The sequence below is a fragment of the Rhamphochromis sp. 'chilingali' genome (assembly GCF_963969265.1).
Source record: "Rhamphochromis sp. 'chilingali' genome assembly, chromosome: 7".
NCBI classification, from domain to species: Eukaryota; Metazoa; Chordata; class Actinopteri; order Cichliformes; family Cichlidae; genus Rhamphochromis; species Rhamphochromis sp. 'chilingali'.
In genome coordinates, this window is record NC_137934.1 from 35,014,818 (window position 1) to 35,032,109 (window position 17,292).

General features: G+C 41.0%; 1 protein-coding gene across 3 annotated transcripts in view; it reads right to left on the reverse strand.

The window, feature by feature from the left end:
* LOC308399559 (inactive tyrosine-protein kinase transmembrane receptor ROR1-like) overlaps positions 1-17,292 on the reverse strand; it is a 146,224-nt gene that overhangs the window by 88,106 nt on the left and 40,826 nt on the right. Inside the window, exon 1 of one of the 3 annotated variants that reach the window (XM_080886897.1) lies at positions 14,757-14,840. The exons of the other annotated variants lie outside the window; for them this stretch is intronic. Within the exon in view, the coding sequence (XP_080743023.1) occupies positions 14,757-14,775 (19 nt within the window). The 5' untranslated portion in view covers positions 14,776-14,840. Of the gene's footprint in view, positions 1-14,756; positions 14,841-17,292 lie in introns of those variants that run through there. 3 annotated transcript variants of the gene reach the window in all.

Sequence of the window (17,292 nt, forward strand, 5' to 3'; positions counted from 1 at the left end):
TTAAGAAAAGAAGCCTTGAGGCTATTCAGAGCTAATAAATCTAAGCGTGTGTGTCTGTTGGTGGTGTGTGTTGATCCGAGGGCCCTTTGGTGGGTGGAGGACAAGAGACTGATGTCAAACATGATATGGTAACAGCTGGAAAGTTCACTTTACCTCCGCCCTCTGCACGCTTTCTCCCTCTCGCTCTTTCCCTTTACTCCTCCCGCAGGCAGTTGTTCTGGTTGGCATGTGGCTAATTTGGCTAAGTTCTACCCTCCGTCTGCTATTCTAGGAGTATACACTGCATATTGCTGTATGTTTTTGGGGTTGTTTTTGCATAAATTTATATTTATCATCTTAGTTTCTTTTTGCAAACAACTTTTGGCCCGGATCAGTGTGCATCTACCATCGGTAATAACCATTAAAACAGGTTCAAAGTGATGTTTTATGGAGTTGGCAGCATTGCGCTTTCACCAGGCTCCAGTCCAACATCCAAAATACAGTTTTTCTTAACAATGTATTCAGGCAGGTCAGGCATGATTTACAAGATAATTATCTCTTCTACACAAGATAACTTTGGCTCTCCATTACCTCCCCGTGTTGCTTGTGCTCTGAACCTCCTGAGAGTAGTACGGGGAGATGCAACGGGTATGACACAAGGCACCAAAAATGTTGGTCAGCTTGTGAAAACTGAGCTTTTTTATTTGATTTGCGTATGATAAAACCAAAGACAACCAATAAAAAAGCAAATACAAAGAAAAGAGTTCATCCAGCAATATCTAGATACTTCTAGCATCCTTTGTTTGGTCAGTGAGCCTCTGAGCCAGGGGCCAGTGAAACTGTTACTGCCATCCTGCTGCTTCCTCTTACCACTTCCTGCTGCTACTTTGGTAAGTGTTGCAAAGGAAGTATCACCTGATTCCTTCCCATCTAAAACTGTCTTAGTGGGTCTTTTTTTTTTTACTTGTTGTTTTGTTTTGTTTTTTTGGCATCCTGTTGTAAGAAAGTTTAGATGATCCTCTTCTCTCATCCCATAAACTATTCTTCTTTTGCATAAACTCAAACCAAATCTGACAGGCTGTTGCTTAACTATGTCCAACCTCTCTCTACACACGGAGCCATTATTCTGCTCCTCTTCACATCTTCCCCATCACTCCTCCTCTCTGTTTTCCCTTGGGGGGAACCCCGTCATTGTCATTACACCTCCCAGCCTGATGAAAACTTCCCAGGCTGGGATCCAACTGCACAGCGCAAAAAATTCCTTCTTTTACGGCCTTCACTCGACTAATAGCTCAAGCATTCAGCTGCCTTCAAATAAAGCCTCTGTCATTTTCACTCTGCCTGCTGCCGCCCTGAGCGCACATACAAGGTGCAAATATAAGATGAATCGCACACCCCTTGCATTATCTGTCTGTTTATCCCCCCCCCCCCTTCCATCTTTTTCTTGGCAATGCAAGCTTGTTATTAATTGTCGATCTGGGGTTTCTGTTTCTTCTAGACACAAGAAGAATGTACAAAAACAAGATGGTGTTTCACATCTGGGAGGTGGAGGGGTAATTCATAATGAAACAAAACAATGGGCCTTCTTTACCAGCACACACACAGGCTGGTGACGGCACGACTGGAGACTGATGTTGCTGAATGCAGTTTTTGTGATGTCATCTTAACTAATTGCATTAAGCTGATGGTCCACCTAATGGATCATCAGATTCCAAGAACCCCAGTCTGTCCACTCACCCCGTCCGAACAATCTGTTCTTTAGCCTCTTCTTCATTGTCTGTTACTGGTGTGTCTCCAGTTTATATTAAACACAGATGGAGGAACCATTTAGATACTTCTACATAACTGCAACTGCCAACACCACCATATCTATGCCAATACTACCCTTATTGGGGTCCAGACAGATATTTATTACAGTCATTACACTTGGTGTTACTAATTATTTCTTTTCCACTAGTAACAGTCTGTTATGTTGTGACAAAGACGGGAGCCCACAAAAACAGACAGTAAAGCTAAACCACTAACCAACCCCAGTCACAGTGATTTCAGACTAGCAGACTCTGTCTAAACGGCAGGTTATAAGACGATTGTATCTGGATCATTTTGTTCTTTCCAGATGGCACGTACTGAGATCAGGTAATCTCAGGTCACGCAGATGGCTTCATCTCCCTGAAGTTTCTTCCTTCACACTGTCACCAAGTACTTGCTAATAATGGATCATTTGATTGGTGCAGTTTTATCTTCTTTCTCTCATCCTTTTCTCTGTATGTTTTATTGTAGGGTCTAGCTTACATTATAAGGCACCTTGAGGTGACTGCTGTTGTGATTTGGCGCTATATAAATAAAATTGAATTGAATTGAAAATTTAGTTGAATTATCTGTAGTATTGTACCATCTTTATTATTCAATTCAATTCAATTCAATTCAATTTTATTTATATAGCGCCAAATCACAACAAAAGTCGCCTCAAGGCGCTTCATAGATACAGAGAAAAACCCAACAATCATATGACCCCCTATGAGCAAGCACTTTGGCGACAGTGGGAAGGAAAAACTCCCTTTTAACAGGAAGAAACCTCCGGCAGAACCAGGCTCAGGGAGGGGCGGGGCCATCTGCTGCGACCGGTTGGGGTGAGAGCTTTGCAATGGCCCTTAACACACTCCCAATCCAGTAAAAGCATACCTGGTTAGAAAAAAACACCATGGCCTCCTCGGAGCCTGAACCTCAACATTACTGAGGCAGTGTGGGATCATCTTGACAAAGAGTGAAACAAAGTTCAGAGTTCAGGTTTTGTTGACGAATAAATGTGGCTGTATCAAATATTGACTTTCAAGCTCATTAGAATTGTACAAACTCTGTTTATGCCTTGTATGCTTTTACATGCTTTCCTTCTGTGAGATGGACTACATGCACAAGATATCTTTTTACACTGATAAATTTTTTTATGGTGATAAAGCCAACATTTAGAGGTTGCTAGTAAGGTTAATGACTGGTTAGGTTTGGGAAAATATCACAGTATAGCTCAGAATATAATATAATTGATGCACGTTGAAAAATGACACTTAGCAGTACAAGGCAGGTTTAAAGGTAATGCCATGGTGTCCCATATAAGCATCCATATGTGGCAAGTTAGGACTGAGAAGCGTCTCACTGTGGCCTCCATCTGTGAGCCAACTGGAACCTTACGGATAATAAATGATTGGTTACAGGCAAACTCTCAGTGACGTACAATTACTTTACCCACACTCTTATATGTGCTCTAGTTTAACAAATATATAATCTACCAACACTAACTACAAACACAAAACCTAACCACACTTTGAACAGTGAAAGAACTGCCACCCGCTCTTATTTACACTGCTGAATCACACATATCCTTGCATTATGCATTATCCTTAAGACAGCCACCAAAGTGATTTTCTATTTCCTGGGTCACAAGCATACTGTGCAAATGACAATGTTTCATTCTATAAAACACACTAATGCACACATTCATGCAAGACAAAGGGGCCTATTGAATGCAGAATGCTAACGGCCCTTCATAACAAAGGCAAGCTGGAGCAGACTGAAGGAGAAAGCACATAACCGGGTCCAAAGTCTTCATCAAAGTGGACATTTGATAGCTGCTTGTGAGGCTGTTTGCATGAGATTCTGACATTGATACCTTCTAATAAAACAGCCGACTGCATCCGTGCATCCAGGCAGTCGAAAGGTCACTCCTAATAGGTCAACCTCGGACAGATGGGCAAGGACAGAGCGGGTGGTGTTTGAAGGTGCTTATTCCCAAAGAGCTATTTGGTTCCCTACACACTACATTACTGTCTTACTCTTTTGACTGATAATGCACAATAATATTAAAGGTCAAGCAAGAAGAGAATGAGTACAGAAACCACAGGTCCTTTCATCTGTGGAAAACAATAATGATATCAGCCTGTTAGGCTGAATACTGATGTTTGTGGCATGAAGAGGAGTTGTGTCTGTGAACATTTACTGCACATATGTGTTAGTTTCAGTCCTGTTTCAGGACTTCTCTTGGCTCCCAAACACTCCTTTTACAGCATAACAAGTTTGGAGAGCATGCATTATGCTCATCCACTTCTCTTCTCCAAGTCCTGACAGCAAGGATCTATTATTTTTGATGAATATTCATGTAATCCTTTCACCAAAAACTCTTCAAAATGAGTAGAGATGTTTCTTTGATCCAAGAATCACACATCAAAAAAACTGCAACTCCTACATCAAAACATACATAACTAAAAGCCCGTGGCATATCTTTTACTTACGTCAAGGAAGAATGTACATTACCGAGAGAAGAAAAGGAGCAGCAGCTTTACATTCTTGCTGGAAAGGATGTTGATGGATCTAAGCTACAACTCAAAAACCAAACGGAGGACTGAGGTTATCATGCAACATGGTTCAAGGGCCAAATCTAAGCACACCTGAACCACGTTATTTGCTTTGGCTAGAGAGACAGGGTGGCCTGCCTCTCCCTCTCATCCTTTTCTTCCATTTGCCTTCTCCATCCAACTGAAGCAAGAATGAATGATATTGTAGTGGAAGCACAACGGAGCGCATAGCAAATCTCAGTTTAGGTGAAACATCTGTCTGGAGTTTGGAAAGCAAAATTTTCACATGTAGAGAAACGGGGCCGATGTGAGGGAGTGTGTGATAGGTCAATATAATAAAAAGAATGGAGGTAAAGAAAGAGGAAGTAGACAGCAATTTGTTTGTCCTTGGTAAATTAATCTAGAACTAGCAACCTGTGGCTGTATACTGGGCAGTCAGGTTGGAGTATTTGTTTCTGTTCATAAACATATGAAATGTGAGACTTTGAAGGAACTCAATAAAATTGGTATTTAGAGTTATTTTCTATAAAGTGAAGGTTCAAAACTAAATGCTGCTGTAAAGAAGATACAAATACTAATACTTTCAAGGTGGTCAGCATCCAGACCAAACCATCAGAAAATGTTTCTGAAGAATGTGAACATGTAACAATCAAGTTTACCTTTGACCTTATGGATATACCACACCATCAATACAGATTGCCATCCTATCTGTGAAATTTTGCCTGGGAATTTTTTATTTGTGGCACAAAACAAGATTTTTGACCCCTCAAAATCTAACCAGTTCATCCTTGAGTCCAAGTGAATGTGAATGTTTGTGGTATATTTGAAGAAATCCCTGTGCTCAGTTAACAAGAACCGAGTGGGAATCCTAAAAACATAATTTCTCTTTCTTAGGGGCATGAAACAGCTACACAGTTGCTCTCTTACATTTTCCTTCCAGACTTCTCTTTTTCTCAGTGTAAATGTTTAAGACACAAGCTTTTCTGAATACTATCTTTCATTTTTAAGTTATAGAAAAAAGGTCAACACTTCTATCCATACTCCCGATCCTCCCTACTCCTGTAGAGGGTCATTAAAGCATTTCCCTAGGACAGATGTGGCGAGACAACGCTTTATCTTAAGGTTCATTGTGAGCAAAGATGGCTACGAAGATTAACACACATGCTTACTCTCCAGCTTTTGCTTCCTTACCTCAACCAGTCCAAGACTTTAGAGCCTGATTACCTCCGAGGTACGTCTAGAGGGATTATAAGGAAGCAGATAAGCAGAGGTTTGAACACAGCCACAGAGGTCAGGCCTTTCATCTCAGCATGCTGAGCAAGCTACTGTCAGTGGGTTTGTGCACAAATGTGGCATGAGAGTGTATGGTCAGTGCCACAATTCACTAGTTATTGTTTTATATTATTGTATAATTATTACTTATAACATATGAAAACTGAACTACACTGAGTCACACTAAAAACATACTTCATTATTTGGCTATCAAGACCTACAGCACTGTACCCGTGTCGCAAATCCATTCAGCAGACCTTTATTTAATCAGAATCAGAAAGACAAGCCCTGATTCGTGCCAAAATACTGTATCATCACAATTACATTACTAGGTTGGGTCATCCTAAAGTTCTTAAAAGAATACAGACTGAACGTTAGGATCTATTGAAGCGTGTAACAAGTTCAAGCACGGGCCACTTACAGCATCATTTGGCTGGACAAAGCAGATGAGGAAATGAGTTCTTTTCTGTGCAGCTGGCTCTGCTCAGCAAGCATCTGGTTGCAAGGAGGCAGAAAAACAAGCCCTCTGAGAACTTGAATGAAGAAACTGTGTCCAATTAATTAAAGGATAATCGTCACCGGATCTCTCTCTCCCTCTCTCAGGCCAACATGTTTGGTGGTGAGGAAAAGCAAGAGAGCATGCAGCCAGGGGGCTGAATGAAGATGAGAGAAGAGTCAGTCAAGTTGTGAATGAAGTCGGTTGAAAGGGTTTTAGTAGGTTTCTAAACATTAATGGGGGAGCTTCCATATAAGTGCAGGACCACCAGCCGTGACAGAACTTCTCTCACATGTCCGGCTGCTTTAGTCCAGGTCAGGGCTTTAAAGCAGAGGTCAAACGTTTCCTTTAAAGACCTTGTGGAGAGCAAACTTGTACTTAAGCTTAAGCTACTTTATAGTAGATGGTGAAACCTCTTACTTACTGCTTCTTTATGTTTGATTGTCAGTCTTAAATGGAAAGCTTATATAATGCCATAACTGCAACACTGACTAGCAATAACCAAAAAAAAAATCACTAAAGTGCTATCATCGAGAGGTCAAAGCATGACAGAAAAGACATAACACCATGCCATTTATTCACATGAGAGTCACGACAAAAATTTTCAGCACACTGCTGGAGAGGAAAATAGGAACAAAGACTTGTAGACTAAGTACAAGCACAGGAGATAAAGACATTTCAAAGCTTTCATCTAGCAGGGCTGTTATCTGCCCCTCATATCACAGCCCAGAGCAGCAGGACAACTTCAATCACACACATAGAGCTCTTCTTCTCTGCCTTGCATTCCTGTGTGTGTGTTGAGGTGAGATGTCTAGAATGAGAAGTGCCGTACTTTGCTTTTTGTCCAAATGCTACATCAACTCTAAAGGTGCCACACTTACAAATATTAAACACAGAAAGGCTGACAAATTTCACGTATATTGGCTAGTGTGCGCATTTTATAGATGAACAATTACACGAGCAATAGGGAAAAGTGAAATTTGTGAGGAACACGTACGAGAAAGCTGTGTGTGAAAGCCAGAGAGGGATATACGCAGAGACTTGTCTGTTCCGCCTGTGAAATGGCACCTCGGGGTCGGATATGATTTCTTACTAACGCACAGGAGAACCTTTGATTTACTGCTCCGAGACAATTTTTACAGATTACACGAGCGATATATAAATCTTCCCTTAAGGTTTTTAAATAGGCCGAGTTCAGTGAGTGGGAGGTGAAGACAACGTCGCAGCACTAAAAACCAAACATGAGAAACTAGAAGCTATGCAGGCACCCCGGGAGAGGAACACATGTCAGAGATCTTAGAGAGAGAGAGAAAGTCAATGAACAAACAGGTCATCGATTGGCACGTTGCATGTTGTCTCTTTATTAACTAATTTAGTTGCAATGTACTGAGTGCAGCCTGCATGATGGGCTTACTGGCCTAAAATACAAACATTTAAAAAGTAGAACTGGCCCAAAAAAAAGCCTCAATATTATCACTAAAACACACACATTGGTAATACCAACACAGTGCAAGTAAACCATTTAAATTTAATAATTCTCCACTACCTACGGAGTATTATAGGTAGCGGGGACAGGGAAACGTGTGGAGAAACAGAAAAAGTCAACTCAATTTTAATTTTTTTTTTGTATAGTGCCAAATCACAGCCTCAAAGCGCTTTATATTGTAAGGTAAAGACCTACAATAACAGAGAGAAAACCAAACAGGAAAGAATGAAGCAGCAAAAAATGAGGTGAAAGACGAAGGGAGATAAATTGTGGGGCTTTTGCTTAAAATAAAGCTTTTCCAGGCGACTTTTTTTCTTTTCCTTTTTTGCAACAGCAGTGTAAGGCATCCCTCTGTATAATCCTCTGGCGGTGACAGATGCTGAAAGATGGAAGGAGTGAGGGATGGCGGTGGAGGTTACGTGGCTGTACGCACACAATTCCACACTGTCAGTAGGGTCCATATGTCACTGTGTGCCTACTGCATGTCGATACTCTGCGTGCGTGCACGTTCATAATTTGGCAAGCCACGTATCCACCTCTGAGAGCAAAAATGTCCTTGTTCGCCTTCTTGCTGTCTTTCCATTACGCTGTAAAAGCCATTTGCTCTTCCTGTAAAACCTTCTGGGTCACCTTCAAGTTGTGCAGCTGCACAAATAGTTTAAATCACTTGCGACCATCAGCTTATTAAGTGAATTTTGGACATCTGAGGACGTCGTGGCAGGACGGACAAGGCTATTATATTCCAATGAATCTTCGAGACAGTTATAACTACACCTTTTCAACCTTTGACAGACGAAATGGTGAGACCAGTTCGGATTCCAAGTGCTCATCAGTATCCAGTTTATTATATCACTATTTATTCTGAATGGTCTCTTGTCTTCTAACAATAACACAACAGTGAAAGTGTTTCCATCCACCTGCTTTTCTTCCCAAAAGTTTGCACAAATGTGGAAAGCAGCACGCTGAAGTGCAATGTGGTGACGCAATTAGGAAAAAGGGTATATTTATGTAATTAGTTTCACTTGACACTAAACTTTTACCAATTAATTAGTAAGTAAGTTAGAAGTAACTTCCCCTAACCCTGGCACAAGAACCAAGAGTTTAATTTTGTCATTCCCTCGATCTTTCCGTTTCCCACAATTTATCAAGTAGTGCCAAAGTCTATTTTGTCTATCTCTGTCCTCTCCCTCGGGATACGTCAATCCCACAAAACAAAAAGTCCCCATTCACACACACACACACACACACACACACACACACACACACACACACACACACACACACACACACACACACACACACAGGCAGTCCTTATTCATAGATTCTTTGCTGACTGTGACATGCAGTCTTGGTGGGTGAAAGATGCAACTGGCTTGCTGGAGGGAGTGCTTAGAGCAGGTTAGCCGGGGTCATCGAGACAAAATGTGAAAGAATTCTGTTTTTCAGGCCCTGGGGCATCTCGTCCCTCATGTGAAAGCTCCAGATCTTCTCAGGGCCAGAGTGTTTTAGCAGGTGACAGGTACCTGTGGATGCTTGGGAAATTTCCATTTTTCCAACTCCTCCTACACTTAAGTTGAAAAAACAATTGAATGCTATTGGCGTGCAAACTAATTAATTTTGCTAGTTAACTATTGTCACCTGCTTTTTTACGATATGTGTGTGTGTGTGTGTGTGTGTGTGTGTGTGTGTGTGTGTGTGTGTGTGTGTGTGTGTGTGTGTGTGTGTGTAAGCGATTGAAAAGAAACCCTATTAATTGAAGACCTCCAGTCGTTAATACAGTCATTGCATGTGCATGAATGACATACCAACAGCCTTTATTAATCCATACACAAATACACTTTTTATACATGGACATTAAAAGAAAGAATAAATGACTGTGGAGACAGATGCTGGACTTCAGGTTCGCGGGTAACAGGATCATGGGAAAAGTCTCCATACCATATGTTTGTTTTTAAGTGTGTGCATGCGTGTCTACCTATTGGCAGCCTCTGTCTCCATGTTTGAAGTCTAGCCAACAGGTGGTCTGGTATTCTTTAACATCAACAATGGTCAAGGAAAAGACAAAGAGTATAGGCAAAGACCAGGGCAAGTGAAGGATTGGGAAATGTAAATTCAGGCAAACTGAATCCAAAAATGATTTGGAATCATCTATAGAACAAATAATGATACGTAATGGTAACTGTGTACTCGCGGTATTCTTTTCCCTCATGTATCTCTCAGCAGGTGTGGAGAAAACTGCATCTCCATTAAGATCAGGATTTTTTTTTCTGAATGGGATGAGGAGCTGTACAGGAGAGCAACATCAATCACTGACATGAGCGTGGAGGTCAGCGACAGTTCACCGGTTAGAGAAGACTGAGCAAGAGAAAAGGATGAGATAAAGAATGAGAGAGGGTGGGAGCATGAGACAGAGAGGATTAGAGTCTGAGTGTGTCAGAAAGAGACATGGTCTAAATACAGAAAGTAACATAATTAACATGACAGGACACGGAGGGCCATGAACCTACTTTAGACTTCTAAAGAGTACAATTGTTGAAAACTGATAAATTAAGTCGGCCTAAACCCCGAACACTGCCATCCTTGTACATCACCCCTTCTCCCATTTACTGACAGAGATGGGCAGTAACGCGTTACTTGTAACGTGTTACTGTAATCAGATTACTTTTTTCAAGTAACGAGTAAAGTAAGGGATTACTATTGCAAAAACGGTAATTAGATTACCGTTACTTTCCCGTAGGAACGCTGCGTTACTGCGTTACTAAAACCGTGATTTTTTGCGAGAATGTCTCATGACAGTGACGTAAGCAAGTGCGATGGTCTTGGCAACAGCTGTGTGCAGATCAACAGTGGATCATATATCGAGTGCGGGAGAGAGTATGAGCGTGCAGCGTTTAAAGCGTGGAAGTACTGACCTTATTTTGAGTTTGATTCCATAAAAAGTGACAAAAGCATTAATGTCCGTTGTGCGTGGGAAGAAAACGTCTTTTTACAGTGAAAACCCCCCCCTAAACTTCCAAGCAAGCACCGAGTGCGCTACGACGTAATGAGAAATTCACAGAGAAACTCGCGGATTGTTCCACTGACCGCTGCGGCACACCTCACCAGGGTAAACCTCCGCCTACCCACTCCTGCTTTACAGGTGAAAATAGAGCAAAAGGACCGCTAGTCTTTGATTTTATTTATTTTCTGCTGTGTTTTACTTGCATCTATTTGAAAGAGTGAGTGTAAACACAAAAAATATTTTATTTTATGTGCTGGAATGTGCAGAAAATAGGTTTAAATATTAAACAAATGTCTTCCAGTCAGAGAATGTTGCATATAATTCAATTTTTGCTTGATGCATAAAGTTAAAAGATTAAAACTAATACAAGTTTTAAAAAGAGACTTTTCCATTTGATTACATTTTGTATGATGGATTATGTAGAAAAAGTAGAATTGGGCTGAAAGATCTATCGCTTTATAACCTCTTCAGGTTGTAAATCATGTTTTTAAAAAGTAACTAAGTAACTAAGTAATTAATTACTTTTGAAAATAAGTAATCAGTAAAGTAACGGGATTACTTTTTGGGGGAAGTAATCAGTAATTAGTTACTGATTACTTTTTTCAAGTAACTTGACCAACACTGTTTACTGATTCATTTACTTCCCATGTGCACTATTCCCACCATCCTAAATGTACTTCACTCGCTGTGTGTGTGTGTTCGTGCATGTATGTATGTGGCACCCCTGCAAGTATTAAAACTTGAACGTGTTTGGTAACATTATACTTATATCCTGTGTTGGAGCAAAGGCTGCACACGTGCATGTGTTTAAGTGCACATAGATGCGTGTCTGTACTTACTTTACATGTCCAATATGTAAGAAATGCTCTAAACCACATGTAGTCCTATACAACATGTAGCTCAGCTACAGGATCCCCCCTCCCTGGTTTGTGATGAATTATCTCCCCACTGAGGTGTATTTATTTGTTGGTTTGTTCCCAGAGTTTTTTGTTTGTGGAGGTGGAATTGCACTCCCAGAGCAGGACTAAGGGTGTATTTACACAGCCTACAGTGATTTAAGGCAGGATAACAGGATGAAGTCCCCTTGTTAGCATAATTTACTATTTTCCAGAAACCTCTCCCTACTACTTTGCACCTTATTAAATGTGAGAGCAGAGCAGCGTCTGGCTTCGGGTGTTACTGTACAATGAAGGTCACTTGGGAGAACTTACGGGCTTGTGAGGAAAAGTTTTGTTTCCATTCTACTGTACAGTGCTCAAAGGTTACTGCCGGAGAAAAACCAGCCTGTACCTGGACCTTGTTTTAAACTTTGCATGAATTGAAATGCGTACAATTCGGCCAATAGCTAGGTTCCCGCTCTTTGGCAATCCTCCCCTGAGTGTGACTGGATCGGTGGCCATAGCAGACTTCATGAGGCCAAAACGAGCAGACTATAACTTAAAATGGCGCACTGGGAATTCTCTGTTCAGTCTGAAAAATGGCAGGGATAAATAAAAGTGGATTTTGACATGTACGCCCACATACACATGCACCGTGTAGTGGGCTGCACGGTCCATTGGTCTGTGCTGGATCAAATTAGGCTTTGAGCACATAGATTTATCAATATACGAATCTTAAGGCATTTAAAGGAAAACTCTGAGAGCTATGTTCATCAACTGTTCCAGATCCAGGTTCAACTGTGAGATGAGGAGCTTTCAGTAAAGGAAATGTCATAAATTATTTCCAGTGCAAAGGTAAGGTGGGAAAACACAGAAAAGACTCAAAAGGAAGGTGGAAAAAGCTAAATGCTTCACACTGGTTACCGAAGCACAGCCTCAAAACACACCCAAAATATCTGTATTTTAAAAGGCATATCCCTATGAGTGAAGTATCAAAAGGAGAAATACTAATATGTGGAAATCAATCCTTGTCAGATTTATTGTTTCTACATCGATCGACTGACCAGGGGCTGGAATTCGCCAATTCAACTCTTCTTGACCCAGACCAGCTAGTCAGGCTTGCAAGTGAAGATGGTCCATTTTATGCATGAGTAACATGCAAAAACACCAGTGCAGGCAAGCAGTTGCATGCATATTCACAGCCTAATGCTAATGTTGGGTGACTGTGGCTGTTAGCAAGTTCCTCAGAATAAGTGAAGAAGACCAAAGTAACACACAGGGGAAACATTTGTAACAACAGACCTAACAGAGACTTTAAAATCACCCACCCAGGTTAACATGCTCAGTTTGAAAAAACTAACAAAAGAGAAAGCGGCTAAAGCTATACAGAGCTGAAAGCCAGCTACAAGCCAGCAGCCTTGGTATGAGCAACAAAAAGAATGAAAAGAAAATCACAGAGACAAAAATACAGATTGCATATAAGCCTATAAGAACAGAGCTTCATTTGATCTCTTACTTCAAAAAGAGATGCTCTTTTGGTAAATTATGGCCCTGTGTAGTCTTAAACAGTATCCTTTAGGGCAAGGCTACTTTGTAACTGACACTGTGCTACTGTTTAAACTTCATGTATCCTTGGTTTTTTAGTCAGATTGCTTGTGACAGCAGATTTTAAAATGTGAGATTTTAGAATGGCGGTCCACAAATCAATGGACATCGCGATGGTCATCTTTTATGTACAGTCTATGGCTGTATTTATGCAAGATGATCTCTCTCAAACATGTCAGAGTAAGGACAGGCTGTAGCCCAAACACAAATGTCCAAGCCCAGCTACCTTACATTTCATAATAAAGTACAGTTCTTGGATAAATGCTCTCGGCTGCTTTGCACCACTGTATCACAGCGAGCCAAAAATGTCCGGAAAAATGGATGAAGACAAAAATTTGAGTGCACAAAAGGTTAACGATGACATGTCTTTAATTACAACAGTATAAATTAAGTAATCCATCCATATTCGTTCACAGAATGTAGGACACACCTGCTCTTTGTTAATGGGCCGAGTTCTGATAAATGACTGTGTGAAAAAGAGTGTTGCAGATGCTTCCTTAAAATAATGAAGAAATGGGGAAAGGATCACATATTTGATCTGGAGTGAATTAGTGGGAAATCAGGAAAGATGGGTGAGTGGTTTTGTGTGTGTGTGCGTGTGCGTGTGTGTGTGTGTGGAGGGGGGGCAGTGTTAGAGGCCAGTTGAGCCTGTTTGAGGCTTGGAGCATGGGGTTGACGAAGTGAGCAGAGCCCTGGAGAAGAGAATCTGGACGGCTGTAAAAGAGCCATAAAACGGGGTCGTGCAGAGGGGACACAGAGAGGTCTGGGAAAACACCCCCTGACACTCTCAGCATCCCTCACTCCCTTCTCCGCTCGTCCACTCATTCACGCACATTCCTGCAGCGTCTCTCAGTGCGTCTGTCTCGCTTTTCTCAAACCACCAAATCTATCATCATCTCATCCTTCTGCTCCAAAGCTGTATTCTTCTACACTCATTACTTCTGTTTTGCGATGCCAGAAGCCATATTAGTGTTTCCTTTATAGCCATTTAGATTTACCGTTTCCATGCAGATTTTTTTTCTCCTTTAAAAAAGTCACTTCAATAAATACTGAATGCAAAAAAATTGCAGTTTAGCAGTTTAGACGCCAATTTTCTCTCTCTTTGCAAATTACAAAGTAAGCTGCACAGAATACTATCAAGCATATGTGAAAACACTACTATTGTTCCTCTGGGAATTGTGATTGACTTTTTTTTAAAGAGCACACCAGATAAATGATTCTATGTGTAATCAACTAGTCTACAGCTTAAAACATATATCATTTGATTAGCTGATCAAATTAAAATTTGTGGACAAATTCAGCTGAAAATGGATGAATGATTTCAATGTCCTAGCAAAACAGCAGAGCATCTGTAGCCTCTAGGTTTCAAATGTGAGAATCTGATGCTCTGGTTGTTCTAACATTAGCTCAGGATTAACTCACTGCTGAAGTTAAACATTTTTTCACTTGTAAAAACACTCCCAGAAAAAATGTTTCTGTAAAAAGGCCAAGCTTTATGGACTTGATGATTAATTACATAAATAAATAATCCGCAGGTGAATAATGGCAAGCATCCTCTGCTGGAGTATTCACACTTCTACCACGTTTATATATAAATCTCAGGGAGATGCAGCAAAGTTTTCGTTGGCTTGTTAAAACTGAGAAACAGCTCAGTGCGCTGAACCCTGACCTGTGTGTTGCAATGCTCACTCACCCATCATATTAGATGCCATCCCTCTTTCCCCGTATCCATCTCTCTGTCCTGTCCTCCCTCTCTATCGTTCTCTGTCCTTCCATCCCATATGTAGATCCACAGACTGATAAATGCTGCTACTCTATTATCCTTGACAGCCCTTTTCCCCCCTTTCATCCCTCCCTCCCTCCCTCCCTCCTGCATTCCTTTCCTGCACATCTTCGGTCTCTGTCTTGAGGCCTGCTCTGATTACCTATAATCCATCCCATTCCCTCCGCCTTCCAGATGATGCGTGGGCTGTGTTCAGCCAAGCGCTGTCTCAACTTTATGTTGATGAATGGTGATTTGACATCATATCAAGATAAGCAGGTAAAGAGATGCCAAAGGAGGGGTACAGTGGCTGACTCGAGCTTGTCTGACTGTCATCGGTAGTTCTTGGCTAACAGCAAAAGGCTCGGGTGTACTTTTTCGAGAACAATTTACTGTATATGGTTAAATCATTCACCTGAGCAGCTCGCCATTGTATTTTTTCTTTCTTTGCTGGCTCATCTCTGTTTTACATTCCATTACACCACGCAGCCAATATAAAGAGATCCCACATCATTAATATACATTTCCGCCTTTAGGGGCTCATGTTTCAAAGATTAAAAAAAAGTGTGGAGCTGTACTTTCAGTAAAGACATTTTTACAGTCAAAAAGAAAACCTCCAAGTTCAGTTAAAAAAAAAGGAAAACAGTTTTGAACAGTAGAGTTGAAATGCATCGTAAGCCCTTATACAAACCCTAAAACACAGGGTGGTCACACCATCAAATTGACAGATTGAAATTTAAAGCCTTTTCTTCACATATTTTGGGGTCGTTAAAAAATAGCACTAGTTGCTCCTTTAGGCAGTTCTGGGCACACCTGAAATGACTGAAAAGTGACAACATAAAGCTTTAGATGAACTAATTTTATATAAATTTTAAAAAATACCAGCAGCGGAAAAAGGCTACAACACTCGATGGCTGTACTATACTACAATAGATACATGCTGATTAGGGCTGCCACAAACGATTATTTTGATAGTCGACTAGTCACCGATTATTTTTGCATTAGTCGACTAATCAGATCATCATCCATTGGACGTAAAATGTACAGCTTATTGCACCAGCAGCATCTGCTCTTATATAACTATCATTAGCTTACAGCTTTAAGTGTTTAAGGTCTGTGCTAACTAAAAATAAAGACAAGATGATAGTTTATTAAATTTTAATGACATTTGCAGATTGTTTCGGTGAAGTTTAATAAACTCCTTGCTATCTAAAATATAACAGGACACCGGAGTAAATTCTCCAGCATCTCACACTTCTGATAATCAGCTGTCTGCTTGACGTTTATTCAGCTGTGTAAAAACTATAACTTTAATCTCAGCCAAACCGATTTACTCAGGAACAAATAAAATACTAAAAAAAAAGCCAAACAATAACATTTTTAAGTTATCTAAGTGACTTACATATCATGTTTAACCTGAGTAGCGAAAGACGGCGGTGGGTTTGAAAACGATCTGCCGGGAGTCCGGTGTTCTCACGGCTCTAGTTAGCCTTGCCCCCCGCTAGCTATCGAGCTAGTGGGTAACAGACGTCTCCGAAAACGTCGGAGCGCTTTTGAAAATATGTGGTGTCTTGATAAACTGAGCAGATATTTGAGGTTTACACAGCTACATTCTCGCCTGAAAATATGTTAAACGTTTATTTTGTGACCCAGAAAGAATAATAAGAGTAAAATTAAACCTAACTAGCTGCCGCCATTGTTGGAAACTGAACTGGGCTGCGCTATGAATTCTGGGACACAGCTTCTTCTTCTTCGGGGTTTAACGGCAGCTGGCGTCTTTTGTGATCTTACAAAGCTTCAAACGAGGCGTCGACTATTAAATCAGTCGTCGACGATTCTGATAGTCGACGTAGTCGTGACTAGTCGACTAATCGTGGCAGCCCTGATGCTGATTTAGATTCAGTGTTAAATCAAAGTGGAAAATAAGAGGAAAAACACAGCGATACTGCCACTCTGCACTCTCACACTCATTTTTGTTATTGCTTGCAGTTTCACTGTAATGTCAAAATACATTAGTCAACTCATTGCATTCTAAGCTAAGCCTGAACAGAAGCTTACCAACTGATGTATTGCTACTGGTTATTTTTACCCCCTGACAAACCACAAGTAGGGTCTGGGATTACAAGGGCAGTATGAAAATACTGGAGCCCCCTAAAGACAACAAAAAACCTACCCATGCAAGCTCACACAGGACACAGGTGGTGTCCTTATTTCATCATGTCACACATTCACACAGTGGGGTTTAAAAACTGCTACTAAGACATGTGCAGGCAAACTTTCAGAGAGACATGAACGCAAAGCTTAAAGCACACCGTAGCAGCAGAGGAAGGGTCTTAGAGGGACAAGATACTGTGACCATGTACGCTCACTTCCCACTTAACACTGAGGCCCAATACTCCCACGCAGCAACTCCCCAACCTTCACCAGCTGGTCTTGACCGAGGCATGGCGTGTTCAGCGCACAGTCT